General features: G+C 41.3%; 1 protein-coding gene and 1 long non-coding RNA gene across 12 annotated transcripts in view; one reads left to right on the top strand and one right to left on the bottom strand.

Annotated features, from left to right (window-relative positions):
• The first annotated feature begins 10,122 nt into the window (after positions 1-10,122).
• LOC135218463 (uncharacterized) lies at positions 10,123-23,287 on the top strand. Of its 3 annotated transcripts, none has more exons than XR_010315336.1 (5): positions 10,123-16,437; positions 16,819-17,182; positions 17,334-17,371; positions 17,630-17,799; positions 18,426-19,921. It is a non-coding gene; the product is annotated as an uncharacterized LOC135218463 (long non-coding RNA). The 3 variants fall into 3 exon arrangements; XR_010315335.1 differs by adding an exon at positions 21,845-23,287 and having other exon boundaries at positions 10,133-17,182; positions 18,426-18,617; XR_010315334.1 differs by having other exon boundaries at positions 10,130-17,182.
• LOC135218461 (ATP-dependent 6-phosphofructokinase-like) overlaps positions 19,677-23,848 on the bottom strand; it is a 62,761-nt gene continuing 58,589 nt past the window's right edge. For all 9 annotated transcript variants that reach the window (XM_064254781.1, XM_064254783.1, XM_064254780.1 and 6 more), the window contains 2 exons: positions 23,281-23,461; positions 19,677-20,864 (listed from right to left, as the gene is read on the bottom strand). In XM_064254781.1, coding sequence (XP_064110851.1) covers positions 20,696-20,864; positions 23,281-23,461 — 350 coding nt within the window. In that variant the 3' untranslated portion in view covers positions 19,677-20,695. The remainder of the gene's footprint in view (positions 20,865-23,280; positions 23,462-23,848) is intronic.

Below are 23,848 nucleotides of genomic sequence, written 5' to 3'. Positions count from 1 at the left end.
TTCTCTCACATGTTGTAGGGGCCCCCTGGCCAAAACGATCTTTCATAACTTTGGATGATCGGAATGCTGGGGGGAGAGTAAAATGGCCTTTGCTGATGTACAGTCCTGTTCAGGTGCAGGATTGTCATCAGTTCATCATTTTCATTTCACTTCTCACTTTTCCATCTAGCCATGCTTTCATTTCAGCGCTGAATGATCTTATAGGTCCCAGTGCTTGGGCTATGCCCTAAATTCTATAATCCATCCATCCATCCACATGTTGTAGGGTGTCTTCGCCGCTGTTCAAGGGTCAGGAACTATCTTGTGTCATTGTCATCATCATAAATGTTTTTACATCAGCTTTTCTCTATACAAGGGTAAACATGGAATGAGTTTTTTTTTTTTTTTTTTTCTGCCATCAGGCCTTGGCCCTCACCTATACATTTCCCTTATTATTTCTTCAGCATTTTCAAGTCAATATTCTTCTATACTTTCATATATACTCCTTTTCAGATCCACTGTTCCTCTTCCCCTCTAATCACTTACTATATGACCATCTCAATCTTTGAACTCAAGTGCTGTTTCTTTTTAACCTATTGATACCACATTTTATGTCCAATTCCTCATTTGTAGTAGTACTATCTCCACATGATAGTCCATCATACTCCTTGACAGATTATGGACATAACTTTTCAGAATCTGAATTTTTCTCAGCAGTGCCCATCTTTCTGCTACATAGGGCAGTACAGGCCCTATGTTCCCATCATGAGTCTTTGCCTTTTCTGCCGATGGGACATTTTTTATTAGTATACTGGTCTAGCTATCCCACTGCATTTTATCCTGCTACATCTACTTTCGTCATGCTGTCACAACTCTTCACTGACCATTTTATCATGAGGGTTCTTAGCGCTCTCTCTCCCTCTCTCTCACATTTTTTCTTGTAATGCATTTTTGCTATAACTGTCTCTTACTCTGTTTGTTTTATGTAATCTTGAGAAATTTTGTCATCATGTGATACATTTCTTATCACTACAGCCATATGGGCACTTTCCTGGTTGTGCTTTTCCTTTGCTTCCCTCCCTGCCACTTGAGCTTTGTTCTGCATATTTTTATTTGTGGTCATCTATCCTTTCCATTATTCCACTATTTAAACGTTTCCACTATTCTTATTCAGTCTCTGCTCTCTGCTCATAGTTCACCTCATATGCTGTATATATCAGAAAATACAGAATGTGAATACTAATCTAATTACAATAATTTTCTGGAATTCAGTTATGTCATGTGGACAAAGCTGAGATACAATGTTCTAGATACACTGATGAGTTACATAAATCTTTGTTAGGAACTTGAAATACTGTAATTGTGTCTGCATTGAACCTGTCATAAAATGACACATTTAATTTTCATTTCCATTGAAAGAAAAGGTGTTAATTTCTTTATCATCAACTTTACTTTAGATTTTATGATTTACTAATTAATGATTATTAGTTATTTTTAATTATAAGTGATATTTTTTCGCCTGTATTTTGCAAATGCGACAAGAGTTTCCCTACGTTTTTTTTCCCGCCTTAATGTTGGGGTAATGTGCGGCTGTCTGGGTTACTGTGCTATTCTGTATTGGTTATACTATGTAATTAAGTGTACTTTTCTTCCTGAAGATGACGAACCAGCTAAGTATCTTATATAGGTTAATTTGCATGTTTGGCCAAATGTGTATAGGAGTTATATAAGAATGCTAGGTTAGTTCTTGTGTCTGCGTTTGGCGACTGCCAACGAGATTTAAGGTAAACACAAGTTGATATCTGGTTTGTAATAAAATTCCAGTGCCTAAAATTCCTACCATTGTTGCCTTCTTAAAGAAAATTATGTGCTGTGGACTATTTTGAGCAGTCGGAGGATATAATTTCACCACAGTAATAATTTTTTCTGGTCCTTCGAACCGGATCGTCATAGCCTAACCTTTCCCGGATCTTGGTTTATGTTTGCATAAACCATTCGGCGGTTATTATCATTACGGCAGAGCCCAACCTTGTTTACATTCATATAGGCTAGGCTACGATTTCGTTATTATTCGGATTCAGTCGTAACTTGTGTTTACCTAGCATAACCTTTCAGTAACTTGGAAGTTAACCCGATTTTACTCCTAAGTATTTTTGTCTCCAATTTTCAGGCCTACCTTATACCTAATTTGATATATAGCCTGCTCATTATATTTGCAAATTGCAAAGAAATTTGTTACATTATTACTGTAAGGCATATTTATTTGTTTTGTGGGTTGTATTGAGAAGACAAAATTTTGAGAATTTGGGTATTAGGTAACCATTTTGGAATTTATGTTAACATTTATTTCCAAGTTAGTGTATTTGTGTATTACAGTTTATTTAGGGTGGCCCAGTGAGTTTGAGCCTAACCATATTTGAACTATGTTGTCAGCTGCACATTTATTTGTGGAATTTGCCTAGGCTAGCCTAAGGTTTTTGGCTATTTGTAACAGCCTTTGGATTTGGCTTTTAGCCCATTTTGACTGTATGGTCAGTCTTTTGCTAGTGGCTTTGGTAGCCTAAGGGTTTTGGCTATTTGTAACAGCTTTTGGATTTGGCTTTTAAGCCCATTTTGGCTGTATGGTCAGTCTTTTGCTGTTGGCTTTGCTAGCCTAAGGTTTTTGGCTATTTGTAACAGTCTTTGGATTTGGCTTTGTTCCGATACGTAATACAAACCCTCGGTCCTTTAACAATAGGAAGGTAACTAGCGGCAGCTGGGACGGTCGTAAGCTTCGAACAAGGGGAGAACGGTAGTTAACTGCTTGTCCGATCGTGCGCGCGCCCGAGAGGTGAAGAATCACTTTGCTTTCGGCCGCGGGTGTGAAGACGGTTCGTCATCGCTCTCTGCCAGCTTCATCGCGTGTGCCTTGGGTTTATATTGTGTTTTCTACTAATGGTTGGTTTGACTTGAAAATGAAACTGTAAGTACACTGTTTTCATTTTCATTACTTAATTATGAATCAACATGGAGCTATCGCCGTAGAGACGGCGATTTCCGCTCTTTTCATGTATTGAACCCTTGAATTATGTCTCGGTGCCGAGGGCGGGCGCACTCGCGCCGAGTCATGTATTTTGGGCGAAAGTGTGTAATTGAAAGATGTAAGTACTCTTTTTCATTATATTTTTGCCCTGTGCGTTCGTTGCCGAGAGCTTGATTGCGCTCGGCAAGAGCCTCTTATTTTGTATGAATAGAATGCAATGAAAGTGGATTCGCAATGCAGTTTTCTTTTCATTTTCATTTATTAATTGCATCAAATTTAATTTTGGATCAATTTCCGCTCTTACCCGGGAATTAATCCTTACGATTATTGCTGTGAAAGTGAAAATAGCAAGTGCAGTATTGTTCATTTTCATATATATTTATGATAGCATCATATTATTATGGATCAAGTTTCTCTCTTACCGGGAATTGATTTTTCCCTCTTTTAAGTTCTATGAAGTGAATCGCAAGTGCAGTATTCTGTTTCATTTTTATATTACTTTTCACTGCTGTGCGGGGGTAGGGGAAGCGAAGGTCTGCCAGGAAGTCGTCGGAAAGCTCTCCCGCGACTCCCTTGGTATCCGATTCTTCGTCGTCTTTCCTGCCCCCCGCTCAGCTTCCTCGTATTTTGTTTTTGGGGTCTTCCTTCCGTTCGGGGTGGGGCATGTCCCCCCCCCCGTGCGTGAGGGAACCCCTCTTACTAATCTGTCTGTGCTACCGCAGGTGCTACAGCCGTGGGAGACGACCTTGGACAGGTATGGACCACTGCGGCTGCAGGGCGTGCCTAGCATCCACGATCTGCTGCAGAGTCTAGCGAGGTCTGAGGCGGTGACCTTGGAGTGGTCTCCACTACAACCTTCACGGCCGCTTATGCTGCTTCCCCCCGCTGGTCTACACTCCCATGCTGTGTCGGTGACGCCGTCTGCCGCTTCTAGGGCGGTCGCCGCCGTACCGAGGAGGGGTATGCCGCCGCCGCCTGTGTTTTCTTCGTGTTGCCTGCCCCAGACTTCCGCTGTTCCAGCAGCTCGCCCCTGGACCGGCCGCCAGTACCACGCTGGCTGCCGATGATTCTACGAGGCGATGGCTGGCCTGCCGTACCTGTCGCTGATGTGGTTCCCGCTACTGGCTTGGCTGTCCCTTCTGTGTTTACCGCTGCCGCTGTTCCTGCCGCTCCTGAGCTGGTTGCTGTTCCTGTCGCTCCTGGTTCCTGCGCCTGTCCATGCTGGTCACCTGCCCATGGTGTGTCTTCCCCAGTCCCAGGTCCTTCCGGACAGGTGCAGTCGGGCCGTGTTGCTTCGGCAATAGGCCCGACTCCGGCCTGGATGGAGGACCTGACGACTGTCCTGCGTGAGCTGACGAAGAAGAAGAGGAAGGTGTCATCTTCGTCTTTGTCTGTTGCTGCCTCTTCCCCTTCGACTTCTAAGGCCCATAAGCCGAAGAAGAAGAAGGTTCTCCCCCCCCTCCCCCCCTAAGAAGTCTCCTTCGGGAACTTCTAAGGGCCCGTCCCACCTCGGTGGGACGGGGGGTCCTTCTGCTGGTCCTCCTGCTCCTTCGGGAGCGGGGCCCGTCTCCCCTTCCGTAAGGAAGAGATGACGGGGACCAAGAGGAGTATCGGTTAGCTCTGGTACTTCCTCGCCTGGTGCTAGCGGCGATGCCGCTACGCCAGGTTCCGGCTCGGTCTCTCGTTCGCGGGAGATCCCGAGTGTACGCTCTCCCTCGGGAGACCGTGCAGCCAAAGTTTCGGCGCCAGAGTTCGCTCGGCGCCAAGACCACGGCACGGAGCAGAAGGCTGGCGAGAACCGCTCAGGTGACTCTCGCCAGGCCAGCGGCCGCTCTCGCAGCGACCAGCTGGTAACCGGGTTTTGTTATTCCCCCTAAGAAGACTCCTTCGGGAACTTCGAAGGGCTCGTCACATTCCGGTGTGACGGGTGGGGGGTTCTTCTGCTGGTCCTCCCGTTCCTTCGGGAACGGGTGGGCCCGTCTCCCCTTCTGAGAAGAAGAAGAAGACGGGGACCAAGGGTGTGCTGGCTACCGCGGGTACACCCTCGCCTGGTCTTGGCAGCTCTGCTGCTAAGCCAGGTACGGCTCGGTTTCTCGTCCGCGAGAAGTTCCGAGTGTACGATCTCCTTCGGTGACCGTGCAGCCAAAGTTAAGACGCCTGAGTTCGCTCAGCGTCATGACCGAGGCACGGAGCAGAAGACTGTCGAGAGCCGCTCAGGTGACTCTCGCCAGGCCAGCGGCCCGCTCTCGCGCAGCGACCAGACCGGTACCCTCGTGTGGACGTGACGGTCTCTGACCGGCCACGGGTTGAGGCTGGGAAGAGGTCCCCCAGGTCCCCTCGACCGACGGTACCAGCCTCGGCTGGTACCAGCGGTTTGACGTGCCGCGAGGACGCTCACCGGTCTCACGGCGAAAGCGAGCTCGCAGGTCACCTGACCGCCGCTCCCACAGGGACCGGGCGGATACGGTGACCAGCAGCAGCTCGTATGACGCACGGGACTGGGGTCGACGTGCTCAGTCGAGCCGCTCGCCACAGGTGAGCGGCACGGCCAGGCCTGCAGATCGATCCCACGCGGGTTTGGTGATCGGCTGCAGCCCCCCACGTACGCTGGTCCTGCCAGCGAGCGGGGGGGGAGCGTCAGGTCTGTCTCTCCACTACCTTCAACTTCCTCGGGCTACACCGGGGAAGGGAAGCGATGGTAGCTAGGAGTGATCGTGAGAGGTGCGCCGCTCACGATCCCGTCACGACGGCCGCACGTGCCACGTATGGTCTTAGGGACAACCAGGACGTACGCGCAAGTGATTGGAGGCGACCGTCAGGGGGAGAGGGGGGTAGCGTCAGTTCTGTCTCTCCGATACCTTCAACTTCCTCGGCATACGCCAGGAAGAGCGAGGTATATAGGAGTGATCGTTGAGAGATGCGCCGCTCACGATCCCGTCACGACGCCGCACGTGCAGGTTGGTCTTAGGACCAACCAGGACGTACGCGCAAGTGATTGGAGGCAACCGTCAGGGATCTGTTGCTGGTCCTTCTTCTGAAGGAGGAGGGTCCTGGGAGCTGCTCTTGTTGGAGGGACTGGACGGTCCTACTCCTCAAGACGCTGTAACTTCCGAGATTCAGAGTAACTTTACCCAGGTTATTGCACTGATTCGTCAGCACAACGACCGGGGGGAAGGATCGCCGCTCCCACCAGCAGAGCCCATGTCTCTGCTCGAGTCGTTTTGGGGCCCGAGAGGGAACCCAAACCGACGGTGGGTATGCCGCGATCGGAGCTTGCCGATTCTGTCTTGAACCAGAGTCTCTCGTCTCCGGACAAGAAGGCTCTCTCAGTTCTGGCCGGTCGATCAAGCTACTTCCACCTCCTCTACTGCGACAGCGGCGTTTCTACGTGTCTTCGGACACCGTATTTAAATACTCCTTCGGTCCTCCTGAGAGGTTTCGACCTCGACGAGGACTGGAATGAGTCGGAGGACGGTATCGGCTCTCTCCTGTCAGGTGTCGATCAGCCCCACCCAGACGACGTTCACAGTGGCGGCAGACCCTTACCTACAGTGAGAGTTCGTAACCCTCCTCGGGGAAAACGTTTTCTCCTGACGATACGTTTTCCCAGACTCTGAGAGGCCATCGCCGCAAGGCGATGGCTGCTCCTACTCTTCTCCAACTGCTAGTTCCACTGGGAAGGCGAGCGAGTATCCAATTCCTCCCCCATTCCCTCTCTCCTTACGGCTACGAGGGAAAGGGGAAGGATCCTACAGAGATTTCTCTGTAGGATCCCACGTTGGGGACTGCGCTACCAGGGGGGACCTTCGGGTCCTACCTGACGTAAGCCCACCCCGGTCGTTGAGGAGGGATCCTGCCCCATTCTCGATTTCTACGGGAATCGAGAGGACCACCAGCCGATATCGTTTGACGAATTCGGGGTGGGGGTTTCGCAGACTGCTTAGAATTCTACGGAATTTCTAGCGCATTCAGAGTGTTAGAGTTTCTTACGATCTCCAAACACTTAGGCGAGACCACGGTCCAAAGTGAGCGAGACGAGAATCCCCGATATGTTACACGATAATCGGGAACCTCGCCTATGCTCGAATTCCTGGAATTTCTAGCATTAGGAAGAAGACTGCTGCTGAAAGAAGACTATCTCACAGTAGGCGACCAACCTGGAATAGAGAAGAACGGACGGGAATATCCAGTTTGGCTGGAACTATCGTCTTAGTATTCTGTTGCACTATTGAAGCTTTCCTTCGAGGAAGACTTCTCCTTCACTCTCTTTAATAGAGAACGAAGGTGGTCGATCTCCAATCCTTATTTGGTTTTCTTGAAGGAAAGAATTTAGGATGGAGATCGTTATTCAGAATCCTACAAATATACTACGTATATTAACCTCGCGACATGATTCTTTGCTAAAGCAGTTGAATGGTCCGAGGGGGTAGGCGCATATCCTGGTTATTCTACGGATTGCGACTTAGACGAAAAGTATTCTAATTGAACTGCAACCCGGGTTGCCTGCAACCTCCCAGGAGTTTCCAGTTTCAATTTTATATACTTATGGTGTTGTCACAACAAAACCATTTAAGCTTTTATATTACCGAAATTCGTTCGCTTAAATATAATTGCTCGAGCATATCTTTTTATGCTCGGTGGTTCTAGCCGAACGCATTCCTTCGTGGAAAGGATTACTTGCAACTCAGGATGACGAGTCAGCGACAGCTACTGCGTATTGAATTGCCCGAGGCATTTGAGTATCAGCTGCCGCTTTGAGATAGACGGTTGTTTATGTCTTTCTCACCTGCTTTGATTGAATAACAACCGTATCTCTGCCCAACAATCACGGACTTAAGTCTCTGATTAACGGGGATTCTCGCATACATGAATGACCATTACTGCCTGAGAAACGCTAGTATTCATCGTCTTCGGTATTGCGAGAATTTTAAACAGAGATATCTATTCGCACTTCATCTTTCTGTTTACCGCACGGTAACAGAATTCTGTAATAGTCTCTTGCTGCATCGTATCCCGATAATGCGAATGATTTTTGCGGAATCTGAGTTTGTCCTCAAAATATCTTGTATTCGGAGGTGTACAATTGTTCATTGTTCACCCCGGATTAGCAGATGTATTGAAAGACATCGCCTACTCCCACACCTGCCAGCTCTACTTCCAAACGTTCAGCCCATGAGAAGCAGTTCTTCAAGCGGCTCTCCCCTGTGTTTCATTACTGAAGAACGCCCCGCTTTCATTGCACAACGGACAGCAATGAAATGGCGGTTAGCGTTTTCAGTCATTTGTAAGCACAGGTTTAGAATCTTGAGATTCCTTCTCTCGATTCAGCTGGAAGACGTAGGTTGCATTCATTGCCTACCTTCGTCTTCAACGTCACATAGTGTTGTTTCTCCTTAAGCTGAGATTCAACGTCTATGAGATTTTCTTGCCATCAGGGACCTCGGTCTTTTGAAGGCAATTGACTTTCGCCTTTTGAGCTTATGCATTAAGAGAATCATCGCCGCGCCGTCCGGCATCGTGACTAACAAATATTTTATTTGTTTGGTCTCTCAGCATAACTCTTTAAAGGCGAAGGTCACGTGACTTACCCGGATGCTTGGACAACTTGCCTCTACTGATTCCGAACCAGTCAGTCGGCAGCTGTCAGAGCGCCCGAGTCAGTACGAACTATGCTGTGGACTTAGTTCGGTTGTTCCAGAGCAATCATTACTTCGTCTTAATAGCTTGTCAGTAATGAGTTACTGTACATAACCAAAGTCGAGAAGAGGGATAGGTCATACGACTATTCCCTTCTTTTCGTCTTAGGTAACTGCATGACTTCTCTTGAGAAGTCAAGCACAAAGGGATGGGGATTTGTGACGCTCGATTTCGTACCGATCTTCGTAGCGAAGACTCAGAACCCTTCGGTAACTGACGATTGGTTCGAGTCCTTCACAATACCCTCCCTAATGGACGTCACCGCCTCCGATACGAAGGCTATGCTGCTTTGTCCTGTGAAGGTGCGACGGAGCTGTCTGAAGAAACTCGACACCCAGGATGAGTGTGGACGCCTCTTCATCATTCTCTCGCGTTCCGCAAGAACTTCTCCGTGGCCGCAGGTAATGAAGGCAGGCGCCTGGTCCAACCGGACCGCATGCACCTCCTTCTACCTTCAGGATATTGCCCACAGTTCCTTGGATCTTTTTCCTTGGGAACCGTGGTGGTTGCTCAACACGTTGTGTAGTTAACCCAGACCCTCGCAGGCTGAACAGCATCGAGTCCTGGTGTGACCGTAAGAATGGATGAGGAATGAGAGTGTGACTGGCTCCTCTTCCCATCTTTTTCGGTAGAGGGACACGGTCGTCACCCTGCTGGGTAAGGACGAGATGCAGGTGAGCTACTCAATAGAGCACCATCCTATCCCTTTCAGTAGGGATAGGAGTAAATATTCCACCACTTCCTCCACAAGGGGGGAGGAAGTGGATGCCAAATTGAGACAAACCCATCATTTTATGATTGTCTCTTGCAAACAGGAACAAGTTCTTGCTTGCTGGTACGAAGAGATACGCTTGCCTCTCTCTTAGTACTTGGCCCAGAGGTCTGACCATTGATCCTGCGGTGCACACCCCGATCAATCGGACAGAGGTTTGGATCCCTCCCTTGCTCTTACGACCAGGGAGGCACTCCAGGGTTGGACGAACACCAGTCTGTTCACCAAAAAGACTCAGATTCCTCCCACCAAGAAGTGAGTCTTCCTATTGTTAAAGGACCGAGGGTTTGTATTACGTATCGGAACAAATGACAATTTGTCGAAAATTGCATTTTTCCTAACTATACAAACCTGAGGTCCTTTACATATAGTCCCACCTCATGCCACCCCTCACTCTGCAACTTTTTGCATGGGCCTAAAGCAAAAGTGATTCTTCACCTCTCGGGCGCGCGGGCGCGCGCACGATCGGATAAGCAGTTAACTACCGTTCTCCCCTTGTTCGAAGCTTACGACCGTCCCAGCTGCCGCTAGTTACCTTCCTATTGTTAAAGGACCTCAGGTTTGTATAGTTAGGAAAAATGCAATTTTCGACAAATTGTCATTTTAGCCCATTTTGACTGTATGGTCAGTCTTTTGCTGTTGGCTTTGCTAGCCTAAGGTTTTTTGCTATTTGTAACAGCCTTTGGATTTGGCTTTTAGCCCATTTTGACTGTATGGTCAGCCTTTTGCTGTTGGCTTTGCTAGCCTAAGGTTTTTGGCTATTTGTAACAGCCTTTGGATTTGGCTTTTAGCCCATTTTGACTGTATGGTCACTTTTGCTGTTGGCTTTGTTAGCCTTTTGGTTTGGCTTGTTTAGCCTCTTAGTTTTAGCTCTTGGTTTGCCTATTGATTTGACTATTTTACAGCTAGCAATTTGCTGTTGCTGACAAGTATCTGAAATTTATTTATGATCCATATTGAAGTTAAAATTTGCTAGTGAATCATATTTCGTTAAGTTGTATCATGGCAAATTTCAAGATTACTGATCGCTCGCTTAATGGGTTCAAGGGAGCTGTTACTAGAGCGTTACATAGTGCTACAGCAGCTATTGATGTAACTAGTCCAACTTTGATGACTGTAAAATCCAATGTGGAAACGTTACAAAAGCGTTGGAACAAATATTTGGAGGTATGGGATCAATATATCTCTGAAAGAGATTCTTTGAGTGATGATGAGTTTGATGCACTTGAGAAGAATCATGCTCAATATGAGGTTTTGTATTATACAGAGACCAATAAATTATAAGATGTTTTAGATCAACTACAGAGTGCAGTTCCTGGAATTTCCAATCGTGTTCAAACACAACAGAGTGCCAGGGTACGTTTACCTGAAGTAAAGATTAACAGCTTTGATGGAAGGGTAGAAGAATGGCAAACTTGGTGGGACAATTTCCATTCGTTAGTTCATGATCGTAAATATATGGACAAGGTATTGAAAATGACACACCTTAAGTCCTGTTTGAAAAGTAAAGCATTGTTAGTTGTCTCAGGATTTCAGGTCACAGACCAAGACTATGATGATGCTATTGCAGGTTTGCAAGATAGATTTGCTAACCCAGAGAAAGTAAAACAAACATTAGTGCTTCAGTTGTTTAATATGGTTAAGCCTAAGAATACTGCTTATGAATTGGAGCAGTTTAAGCTGGATTTTGAAAGAATTATGAAGACTTCAACACTATGTTACTGATTTACAGTCTTCCCATTGGCTTATTGCTGTTCTGTTACAGAGCAAGTTGCCTACAGAGGCAGAGATGTTCATTTTTCAGAAATTTCAGACTAAATATTTTACGGTTGATCAAATCAGTACAGGTCTTGTTGACCACCTTGAATTTCTTGATAGGATGCCAAATAGTGGCAAATTATAGTCTGGTAGTGATAAATTTCCACAGGATAGTGGCAAATCTCAAGTTAGAGATAAAGTGAAATCCTCCAACCAGACACGGCAGGTATTTACAGATAAGACTCAGATTGGAACTTATTCAGTTGAAGCAACATCTTCTAAAAACCAGTGTTTATTGTGTTCATCAGATAGTCACAGAGGCAGACGATGCTCAAAGTATGCTGATGCAACTTCCCGAAGAAGTAGACTGATAGATATGGGACGGTGTTCTAGATGTTTAAGAAATAAGCATAATGGCAGGTGTTTGCAGCCTGTTAAATGCTTTGTCTGCAATAAGAGTAATCATAATGAAGTTTTTTGCTACAGCAATTTCGGAGGTAAGTTGTAAAGTGAGGTGAAATCAGATGGTACTGTAAAGTCAGATAAGCAAGTTAACAGTACTACTACAAACATTGAAGTTAAGGGTGTAGTTTCAAGTACAAAGAGTGCTGGGTCCAAATATTCTTCTGCTTTAGCTAGGGCTCAGGTCAAGGTATCTAATAATGATAATTGCAAGTCACTATGTTCGCTGCTTTTTTTTTATCCTGGATCGCAGATTTCATTTTTTACTTCCAAGTTAGCTGTGGCACTACAGCTAAAGACTGTTGAGAGTCAACAACTTGTTTTGCAAGGTTTTCAGTCCCAGCCAAAGGAGGGGCAATTTGATATTGTGACACCTCTAGTTTCTTTAGGTAGGAGGATCAAGAAGATGAGAGCTGTAATTGTGGATGAGTTACCAGGTAGTATTTCTACACCAGGCATGCATAAGGTTTATCAAATGCTGCAGGGTAAAGGGATTAAAACTGCAGATAAAATTTCATCCGACACTGTCTCAGGGATTTAATTAATGGTGGGTTCTGATTATTTTGCTGATTTTCTTGGTGGTGTTACCAAGTATGAAGGTGTTAGATTGTTTGAGACACCTGGTGGTTACATTTCATTTGGTAAGATTTCCTGACAATTCTCCAATAACCTGGAAACTTCCGTTAAGACAAATGTTGTTGTTTGCAGATTAACTGCTAATATTTCTCCCCTTCATGTTAGTGATTTGATTGAAGAGAATAATGAATAAGTTCATGAATTATGGGAATTAGAATCGATAGGCATCAATCCAACTGCCGCATCTGTAGAAGATGATTGTGTCTACAAAAGGTATGTCAATAGTGTTGAGTATCAAAATGGACAGTATTTTGTTCGTCTTCCCTGGAAAGAAAATTGCCCTCTTTTGACCAACAACTATAGAATGGTTTTAGGTCAAGTGTATACATTAAGGAAAAATTTATCTAAGGTTCCTAGACGTTTGGATGCATACCATAATATCATCCAGGATCAGTTAAAAAAGAAATTTTTTGAGAAAGTTCCTGATGCAGTAGCTGGTGCTAATACACATTATATTCCACATCATGGGGTGCTTAAAGATTCAGACACTACCCGCTTAAGGATAGTGTATAATTGCAGTGCTCGAGATAGAAAGGATAATCCTTCTCTCAATGATTGTTTAATCAAGGGACCCTCCCTGACAGAGAAGTTAGGTGATGTTTTGTTAAAGTTTAGAGTCAATGATTTTGCGTTTTGTGCAGATATTAGTAAGGCCTTTTTGCGGGTAGGCCTGCAGAATGTTGATCGAGATTATGTCAGGTTTGTGGTTCCGAGATCCGCATAACCCAGAAGCAGGTTTAGACACTTATAGATTTGCTAGTGTGCTGTTTGGTAGCACATCATCTCCATTTTTGTTGATGGCAACACTTGACTATCATTTGAGTAGGTCAGGTAGCCCTCTTAAGAATTTGATTGCCAAATCCTTTAATGTTGATAATCTTCAGGGTAGTATGTCCAATGAAATAGAATTGTTAGAATTTTATGCTGAGGCTAACAAGCAACTGAGGAGTGCCAATATGCTACTCAGGACTTGGGTAACTAACAATGAGAAACTTAAAACTAAAATTGAAGAAGATAACAGTGGTTATGTTGTTCCTACCACTACTTCAGTTCTTGGATTGAATTGGGATGTCAACTCAGACATGCTTAGTCTGAAGTCGGCTAAAATATTTGTACCTGAAGTAATCACAAAACTCAATTTACTTTGTTTGGTCTCAACGGTTTTTGATCCACTAGGATTCCTTGTCCAGTAATCATAAGGGGTAAAATCCTTATTCAAGCTGCTTGGAGGACTAATGTCTCCTGGAATGATCCGTTAGGTGAAGAATTTTCAAGTAGTTGGATGGAATTATATGAAGAGTTCAAGGAACTTAGTGAATTTTCAATACCTCGCAAAGTTGCAACTCAAGGAGTAAACTATGTTTTGCACATATTTTGTGACAGCTCGACCAAAGCTTATGGTTGTGCAGCCTATTTGGTAGGAAATGGAGAAAGTAATCTTGTTATGGCAAAAGCTAAGGTTGCTCCCCTTAAAACAAAAAAACTTCCACAATTGGAACTGACATTAATTTGGTTAGGAACTAAATTAGCCAACTACATTCACAAAATTTTAAGTGATATTAATATTTCAAGAACTGTGATTTGGTCTGATAATGAGGCTGCTATTCAATGGGTCAGAAATGATTATTGCAAAATTACTTATATCAAGAACAGGGTGGCTGAGATCAGAGAAGTGTCGGCCAATTATCAAATATTTCATGTATCTACTGGAGAAAATCCTACTGACTTAGTGACTCGTGGAGTTGAAGTTGAAGACTTAGTGTCAAATTCTTTATGGTTTGAAGGTCCTTCTTGGCTACCATGTGAAAGTTTGTGGCCAAGTCAAAAGGATGACGTTGTAGTTTATGAGATAACAGTGGAGTGACAAATTGATCCAGTTAAGTTTGAATGATTGTTTGAAGTTAGAGAATGTTCTTCTCTGGAGAAGATTTTCATGATAACGAAATATGTATTTCAGTTTCTGAAAAAATTGTTACTCAAGATATCACCAAATAGTGTGTCAAAGATAACTTTACCAGATCCAGCAGTTTATTGGCTGAGATATTATCAACTTACTAAGTTTAAAGAAACTTTTTCTTGGCTGTTTTATTCTGTGAATCCTGATCCTATTGAATTTAAGAGCTTGTATGATCTTTTGCAGAAACCACATAGCTTGTCTGTGGAATATTCTGATTTGATTAAGGACTTAAGTCTGTTTTGATCCATCAATTGGACTGATGGTCAAGAGGTCACCTCCAGCATGCTGAGATTGCTGTGAATTCCAAATACCCTGTACTAGTTCCACCGGGAGAACATTTAACTAACCTTTTCATTCTAAAGCCACATAGGTATAATTTACATGGAGGAGTACAGGAAACTCTTGCTACTATTCGTCGACAACTTTGGATTCCCAAGGGAAGCCAAGCAGTATGCAAAGTGTTTAGAAAATGTGTTCTCTGTAGGAAAGTTGAAGGTAAACCCTGTATTTACCCTGGTGCCCCTTCTTTACCTTTACATAGAGTTGTTATGAACAGACCATTTGAGAATGTAGGTGTTGATTATTCTGGACCTATTGTCATTACAAAGACTGAAGATAATGAGCCAAGGAAGGTTTATATCTGCTTGTTTACTTGTACAGCTACAAGAGCAGTTCACCTAGATGTGGCTTTAGATATGACAGTAGAATCATTCTTATTCAATTTTTGTCGGTGTTGTGGCACCTGGTCTGTTCCCAAACAAATAATTTCAGATAATGGGACAAACTTTAAAGCAACTGCCAAGTTTCTTGAGGAAATATGTAGTGATCCTCAAATACGAGAATATTTTAGTAATCGTGGTATTGTTTGGAAATTCATCGCTCCCAGAGCACCTTGGCAAGGTGGCTTCTAAGAGAGGATGATTAAGGTTGTTCAGAATTGTTTGTGAAAGGTTTTGTATCATAAGAGAGTCAGTTTAGATGAACTTCAGACTGTGATTGTTGAGATTCAATCTCGTGTTAATAATAGACCACTCACCTATATCAACAGTGATAGGATGTCTCCAGAACCCTTGTCACCTTCACATCTATATGGCAGATCGATTGAAGCTATGCCACCAGTAGTTTTACCGGATGAATCTGATCCTACTTACATGGACAACGATCAATTGAATAAGCAATTTTCCTTATTGTCTAGTATCATTTCCAAGTTTGAGAAGGTCTGGAAGAATGAATATATTATTTCCTTAAGAGAACGTCATTATGGTTCTGATAGAGCTAGGGAATTGAATAATCTTAAAGTTGGGGATGTTGTTTGGTCCAAGTTGAATCTCCAAGAAGTGAGTGGCCTTTAGGTAGAATTGTTGTACTTCGACCTGATTCAGGAGTCATGCGTTCTGTAGATGTGTACTGCAAAGGTCATGTCAGTACACGAACAGTTGAAAAGCTTGTACCTTTAGAGGTTAGTGAACCAGTGAATGAGGAACTTGTAGATAATCTTGATGATAATGTGAACACTGATGTTCCTAGTTCTGAAATGCCTCATCCCCTGGTCAAATGATTGAAACATGTCCTCAACGTGCTAGCAAAACTAGAGCTACACTAGAGAGGAGGGAGCTCATAAAACAAGGAGCTCTGTAAGTTAAGTTTAATTCTTCTGTGAGAAATCACCCTTTTTTGTTCCTTAATTTTTTTTTGGCTTGGCCCGAGAATGTCCTAAAATGACACATTTAATTTTCATTTCCATGAAAAGAAAAGGTGTTAGTTTCTTTATCATTAACTTTACTTTAGATTTTGTGGTTTACTAATTAATGATTATTAAATATTTTTAATTGTGATATTTTTTTCGCAAATGCGGTAAGAGTTTCCCTCCGTTTTTTTTCCCGCCTTAATGTTGGGGTAATGTGCGGTTGTCCGGGTTACTGTGCACACATGGCAATTTAAGGGGACATTCTTGGATCCCAATAGTGGCGAGTGCTGCTATTCTGTATTGGTTATACTATGTAATTAAGTGTACTTATCTTCCTGAAGACAACGAACCAGCTAAGTATCTTATATAAGTTAATTTGCATGGTTGGCCAAAGGTGTATAGGAGTTATGTAAGAATGCTAGGTTAGTTCTCGTGTCTGCGTTTGGAAACTACCAATGAGATTTAAGGTAAACACAAGTTGATTTCTGGTTTGTAATAAAATTCCAGTGCCTAAAATTCCTACCGTTGTTGCCTTCCTAAAGAAAATTGTGCTGTGGACCATTTTGAGCAATCGGAGGATATAATTTCACCACAGTACCTTCATGACATTATTTGAAATTAGCACAATTTTAGAAAATAACATATTAAAACTCTAAAAAAAATTACTATATTACATGTGAAAGATTTGCAGTTTTTATAGTATTGCTATTAGAATTCCAAATCATCATTGAGATGGGTCTCTTTCCCAAATCTCCATTGGCTGAGAGTTAACCATGGTACATATACCCTTAGGGTCTCCAAAAATGTTTCTTATTTCTTGCCATTTTTATGGGAAATTTAATTTTCAGATTTGTGACAGGATCAGTCGGTTCAGGGAACCAGAAGACGTATGTTCATAGTTTGTTTGTATGGTGTTTTTATGTTGCATGGAACCAGTGGTTATTCAGCAACGGGACCAACGGCTTTACGTGACCTCCGAACCACGTCGAGAGTGAACTTCTGTCACCAGAAATACACATCTCTCACACCTCAATGGAATGCCCAAGAGTCGAACTCACGACCACCGAGGTGGCAGGCCAAGAACATACCAATCATGCCACTGAGGCGCTTATATGTTCATAGTTGAAACCATGGGTGGCTATTTGGCAAGTAGCTGGTCTTGATGTTGGTGCTGATAAAGCCTATATTTTTGAAGAACAGTTTGGCATCCAGGTAAAGTAGTATAATTTATTTTTATATATTAATGGAGAGAGGATATTTGTTTCACAACAAACCTATTACTGTATTGGTACTGTATGTAGAATTAACTCTTTCATGTGTGACTGAATCATCCCTGATGTTTCACTCCCTGCATTTCTTACAGACATGGGTGTGATGTTCTTAGCCAAAGAGCTGTCAGAAGTACGTATTATATGTACAGTATCTTGGTTAGTCAGTCTATAAGGTTTTTAGCAGCTGAATTTAGATTTCATACTAATTATAAGTACATAAAAGGTTTTTAAGTAGTATTTTGAATGGTAGTCAGAAAATTGTCATTTCAGTAGACTTTTAATTGTTAATATATCTTAGAGCATTAATCATTTACGATATTCATAATATTTGTAGTGTTTTATTTTACAGTGTATTTTTCTTTCAATGGATTTTTTTTTCTTTTAATAGGAATTGCAGTTGGATGTTTTATCACATGGCAGCCAAGATGGATGAAGGTTTGCAAAGAGGCCTTGTAATGAGGAATGAAAATGCAAATGACAATTATACAACGGACTTTATGTATAGGCTATACTTTGAGGAAGGCAAATGCATTTTCAGCTGCAGAAAGAATGTTTTAGGTAAACTGCTATATTGCAGTTGTTAGTTTTAAAATGACCTGAATCCAGAGATTACCCAGTTTCACACCAGATCAGAAACTCCTTTCTCCAGAAAAAATGTGCTCTTATATGTGACAACTTCTCTTTATTTACTCCAAAGCTGTTGAATAAGAATTAAGCACAGTACAGTTTCAAGAGTAAAAAAATATAAGATTATACCATACAGTCACTCTTTAGAGTGAAACCAGTGTAATAGATTATTTTTGTTAAAAGCAAGAAATACATGTAATGTTTCAAGAGAGTACTAATCCTAAAATTAATATTTTTTAAAAGGATTATTCATTCAATTCAAATCCATTACTACTAATGAAAGTTCCAATCCCATATGATTTCTCACTTGGAATATTTAATGTGCACACTAGGGATTACTGTATACAATATACAGATGTAATTAACTGTCCTTCAATTTATGGTATACTTTCAATCTTCCCTTTACTGCATATTGTAGGTTTTATTTTCAGTCTGTAGTTATATATTTTTAATATAAGTGCTTGCTATACAGCATTGAAAGATGAGCAGTTTTGTAAGGGGGGGTCAACATTAATAGTAAAGGTCTTCAATTTATATATTTCTGGTATGTATTTCAGGTCACATGCAGCAAGGTGGTTCCCTATCAGGGTTTGATCATAACATGGGCACAGAAACTGCAGCCAAAGCAGAGCCAAAGCAGTCACATGGATGACTGAAAAGATGATAAAGCACAGACAGTGATGGGTCAGCGTTTTGTGATGAAGCCAACACTGCCGTTACTCAGGGTTTACAAAAGAGGCAATATATGTGTAAGTAAATTTATTTAATTTGATTTTAAAAAGCGATATCCATTTTCCCTAAAATGTGTGTGTGTAGTTCCTTCATAACCTGATGGATTAGGGGACAAAATCTTAAGCAAAGTTAGAGTGGAGTTTTGTTGTTTACAAACTCTTCAAGTCTGCTTCATTTCTACATATTTTGCTTGTTCAGATATTGTTTGAATGCTAATTGGAATCACTAGTAAAGTTCTCGTTTAATATTTCATACTTAAATTAGTATCTTCAAAATGAGAATACAGTATTGAAGAACATCCTAAATCTAGTGTGCAACTAAATGTTGTATGCTTTGCATGGGCTTCTATTGTTTATGTAGCATTCTTTAGCCCCATCTGTTTGGCTACTGCCTTGTACTTTTCATACATTTGATCTACTGCTTACCTCTCAATCCTCTGCAATTTTAAATGCCAATTTTGTGGTATTTCAAACACTACTGAGGTATTTATATTGACCTCAAGGATTTTAATTTAATTTGTATATATGAAGTTGTATTTCATTATTACATGTTAAAAAATATAATGAGTGTTCAGTATTTGTTTTACTTGAAATAATTGTTCGTTTTCAAGGGTATAAGACAAATGTCATTTAGGGTTTTACATTCATATTTCTATGTAACACTTTTTGTTGCTTTGCTTTATTTCCAAGCATGTAGTCAAACATTCTTTAGACAATTTATCTTGTCAGAATGACAATTTTTAGATTTTTTTCTCCTCTTGTAATTTATTCTTTTTCAGAATTACTGTCAAACCTTCATACACAGCTCTATATTTTCACCATTTAATATAGAAAAATAGAAGCTTTATTGTAGGTAACAAATTATAATTTTTTTAAAATTTTGTATTACATCCCTAACTAAAGGAAAATTTGTAAGTATTTGACTTTTGATTTAATGCACTACCAAAAGATAAAAATTAATAGCATAAGGGAATAGTGACCGAAGCGTTACTACAGCCTCAATAATTCCTGCTGCTTTGATGAGCCTACAGACCACAGTAATTAAAAAGCATGCACTGGAAAGAGAAACGCCAAATCTCCGTTTGGAACTTAATTTACTCTGACTTATCTGACAACACACTAAACTGGAAGTGGATCTCATAACAGTGATGAAACTCAACATACACTCTTCCCAGTTCTTGCATAGATCAGAAATGACCTCATTAGCTTAAGATTAAGTTAATTTACCCATGTGAAGGTTTTGAGAAGAGTACAGCATTCCTCATTACAAAAAAGAATTTATTCCATTTTAACAATATTCTCTCTAAAGATTTTTTTAAAAACAAAGATATTCCATTTTAACAGTATTCTCTCTAAATAAAAAGATTTTTTAAAAACAAAGATAAATATTATGTAATAAATGACTTGGGCCAGTTGTTAGAGGTACATATCTACTAGTATAAATCATGTTTTAATAAAGAAACTTTAAAAACTTAAAATATAATTTTTTTCAAATGACAAAACCAAAAATAGTGGTTCTACCTTTAAAATTCACAAGTTGCATAAAACCACATAAGAGAAAAAGAATGCATATAGAATCAACTTATATATAAATCCCTGTATATGACTAGATCACAACACCTTAAAACTGGATTGTCATCTCAAGTTTCGGTGTAAATTTTGTTCCTTGAAAATAAAAAGTGATTAAATGGCACAGTTTCCTACACTGATATCCTTAAAAATAGCTTTCCATAATGAACTTTTAAAAAATAATGCATTCAGAAATACTTTACATGACACTGTAAATTATCTGGCAATCTTCAAGAAAGGTCTATACAGTATAAAAAGAAATAACAATGCATAATAAAAACATGTAACATACTACAATTATTTGCCAGAATAACTGCAACTTCCATTTCTATAGTATAAGCATTCTATTTACAAAATCTTTTTTATTTCCTGATTACTATACAGTGCATTTCTAATCTCCTAGTTACCTTAAAATTTTACTGTAATACTTCACAGAACTGGTAGGAATATCATTTTGGGGATAGATATTTCAGATATGACCACAGAAATCAGAAAAGCCAAGGGATACATAAAAACTAATCACTATCTTAATCCAGAGCTTCTTCGACCTCCTTGACGTTAATGCCCTCCTCTTGGTATGCGGCATCATGCTTTGCCAAGATACGAAGCAAGGGACGAAGCTTCAACCACCACTGGTTGACTGGGATGCGGTGTTCCCAGTCAGTTGATAGCTTGAGTTCAGCCACAGGTTGGAATCTGAGGAAGAAATTGCAAAACAATCAACAAAAATGTCAAGTGAATGGGCTTTGGCGGCCTGAAAATAGGATACATTCCTAGCATTCTTTTGTAAATTTGGCAGTCTGGAAAAAGGAAATCACCTTAGCATTTCTATATAAAATGGTCAATGTTGCAATAGGAATGGAGAGCAAAGCATTATTTTGGGAATAGTGCAAAGCGTAAAAAATTAATCATAAATTGCTACCTACAATAAAGATATTTTCTATATTAAATGGTAAAGCTGTGTACAGAGGTTTAAAGGAGAGTCTAGGAAAGAATAAATTACAAGAGAAGAAAAGAATAAATTACAAGAGAAGAAAAAAGATAAACTGCCTAAAGTGTATTTGACTATACACAAAGATGAAAGCCTTTTCCTGCTTTGTCATCACTTGTGTTATGAGTATGCTAGAACATCTCCCCAAGGGGATATTGACTTTCCATGGAGAGACAGCCCAGCAACATTTGAATTTTTGTTATATTGGAGATCACTTCTAAACATTTGTATTGACATTGTTTTATGTTTCATTTTCTTACGCATTTTCTGGGAATGTAGTAATGCTTTAGTATTTCAGAATTTGTTTTGGGATGCTTGAGACGTAGGGATTCATGTTGCAGACAAGGTTTTCAAGCTAGGATTTGGCTGTCCAGGACAGAAATACATTCCCAAACTTCTTCAACACTAATTTTAGTGGCGTACGATTGTGATCGTCCCGTCTGCTTGCAGTCTATTTTAAGTGAATGAGCCATTTTTTCATCTTCCCAGCACGGACATTACTCTTCCCTTCAAGTATGTGAATGTGTTCCAGTCTGTGGGGCATCTTCTGAGAGTGGTGGGAGAAGTGTTTCTCCACCTTCCCAGCAAGGATGTGACTCTCCGCCTTCAAGTATGTGAACAAGTTCCAGTCTGTGTTGATCTTCACTCGCATTAGAGTTCTCAGTATGGTTCTTTGTCTCCTCAGCCTGTCCGAGTTCGTCGCATGATGAGACTTCTCCGACTTCCGTGTACGTGATGGAGATCCTACTCCTGCTGTTCGTCTTCCAGAGTCTGGGTTTGAGACTGCTAGCGAGAGTGATCTTCCCGACATTATCTGTTGGGTCATTCCACACATCACGAATATAATCGTGATTTGTCACGCCAGTGCAAGTGATGAAGGTCCTACTCTTGCTGTTCATCTTCCAGAGTCAAGTTGGGATACCTATAGGCAAGAGTGATCTTCTCCCTGGTGTTCTCACTTGGATCGTTCTACATATTGCGACCGTGTATGTGATCGAGGTCCTACTCTTCCAGAGTAAGGGTCGAGAGACTACTAGCCAAGGGTGGTGGTCTCTTTAATGTTCACTTGTAGGTCATTCTGCGTCACACCACCGTGTATACGTGTCTTTACTTGTCCATGCATGTGGTTTATCGCTCGACCATGTACTTGACCCATGTACATGATTCATCACAAAATAGGTGTTTGATTCATTCCATCACGTTTGTTTGTGGTGGTTTTACGTTGCATGGAACCAGTGGTTATTCAGCAACGGGACCAACGGCTTTACGTGACTTACGAACCACGTCAAGAGTGAACTTCTATCACCAGAAATACACATATCTGACCCCTTAATGGAATGCCCGAGAATCGAACTCGCGGTCACCGAAGTGGCAAGCTAAGACCATACCAACCACGCCACCTAGGCATTTCATTCCATTCCAACAACGCATGGTCGTGTTCCAGTGTCTTCCTTTTCAAGTTGGATTCAGATACTGGCTTATATTTGTGAGCATAGTTCTTCTGATGGAAGCGACGGTGACCTACCCAGAGGTAATTAGGAACGTCTGTGCTAATGCCAGTCAATGGATTCATTCAATCAAGCCATCTAGCCCTCTTTGGGATTCAGCCCTACTTTCTGGTCACGTACTCGAGTCTAGGCCAAGAAGGCTTCAAAGTGAGGGAAGATAAGGAAATGCTTGCCTTTCTAATTTAGCCTATGAAATTAACTAAAGTTATTAATAAAGAAATACTATACAAACCAACATCAGTTCATACATACAAATTACACAAAAATCCCTTAATCCATTATAAATACCTCAGTATTGTTAGAAATACCAGAAAATTGGCATTTAACATTGCTGAGGCTTGAGAGGTAAGCAGGAACAGATTACATGGATAAACTTACAACATCTGATTTCAGTATGAAATATGCAAATAATGAGAACTTTTGTTGGTAATTCCAATTAGCACTCAAAAAATATAGTACAAATATGCAAAAAATGTAGAAATGTAGCAGACCTGAAAAGTTTTACCACCAGAAACTTCTACATTTGCCTAAAATTTTCTCTAATCCATCAAGTTATGAAGGAGCTACAGACATATTTTCCCTAAAATGGATATCATGAAATCAATTTACTTACACATATTGCCTCTTCTGTAAACCAAGAAGAACAGCAGTATTGGCTTCATCACAAAACACTGACCCATCACTTTGTCTGTGCTTTAGCATCTGTTCAGTCATCCACGTGACTGCTTTTGCTGCAGTTTTTGTGCCCATGTTACGATCAAACACTGATGGAGAACCACCTTGCTGCATATGACCTGAAATACCAGAAATATAACTAAAACCTATACTTTTAATGGTATGACCCACATTAAGAGTATAATTTTCTTCTTTCAAAGCTGTACAGGAAGCACTCAAATTGAAAATATGTATACAATAATCCCTACTGTGCACATTAAAAATTCTAAGTGAGAAATCTGATGAGATTGGAACTTTCATTAGTAGTAATGGATTTGAACTGAATCAATAATTCCTTTTCAAAAATTTTAGGATTACTCCTGATCACTAGATTACTTGCTTTTAATAATAATTATTTGTTACATGAGCTCCACTTTGAGCGATTGTATGGTATAATCTTGAAATGCACTAAACGTAATTCTTATTCAACAGTTTTTAAATGTATCAAACAATTCTTATTCAAAGCT

This window comes from Macrobrachium nipponense, chromosome 9 (assembly GCF_015104395.2).
Source record: "Macrobrachium nipponense isolate FS-2020 chromosome 9, ASM1510439v2, whole genome shotgun sequence".
Lineage (NCBI taxonomy): Eukaryota > Metazoa > Arthropoda > Malacostraca > Decapoda > Palaemonidae > Macrobrachium > Macrobrachium nipponense.
Note: the sequence above shows the minus strand (reverse complement) of the source record. Positions and strands in the feature narration are given on the sequence as shown.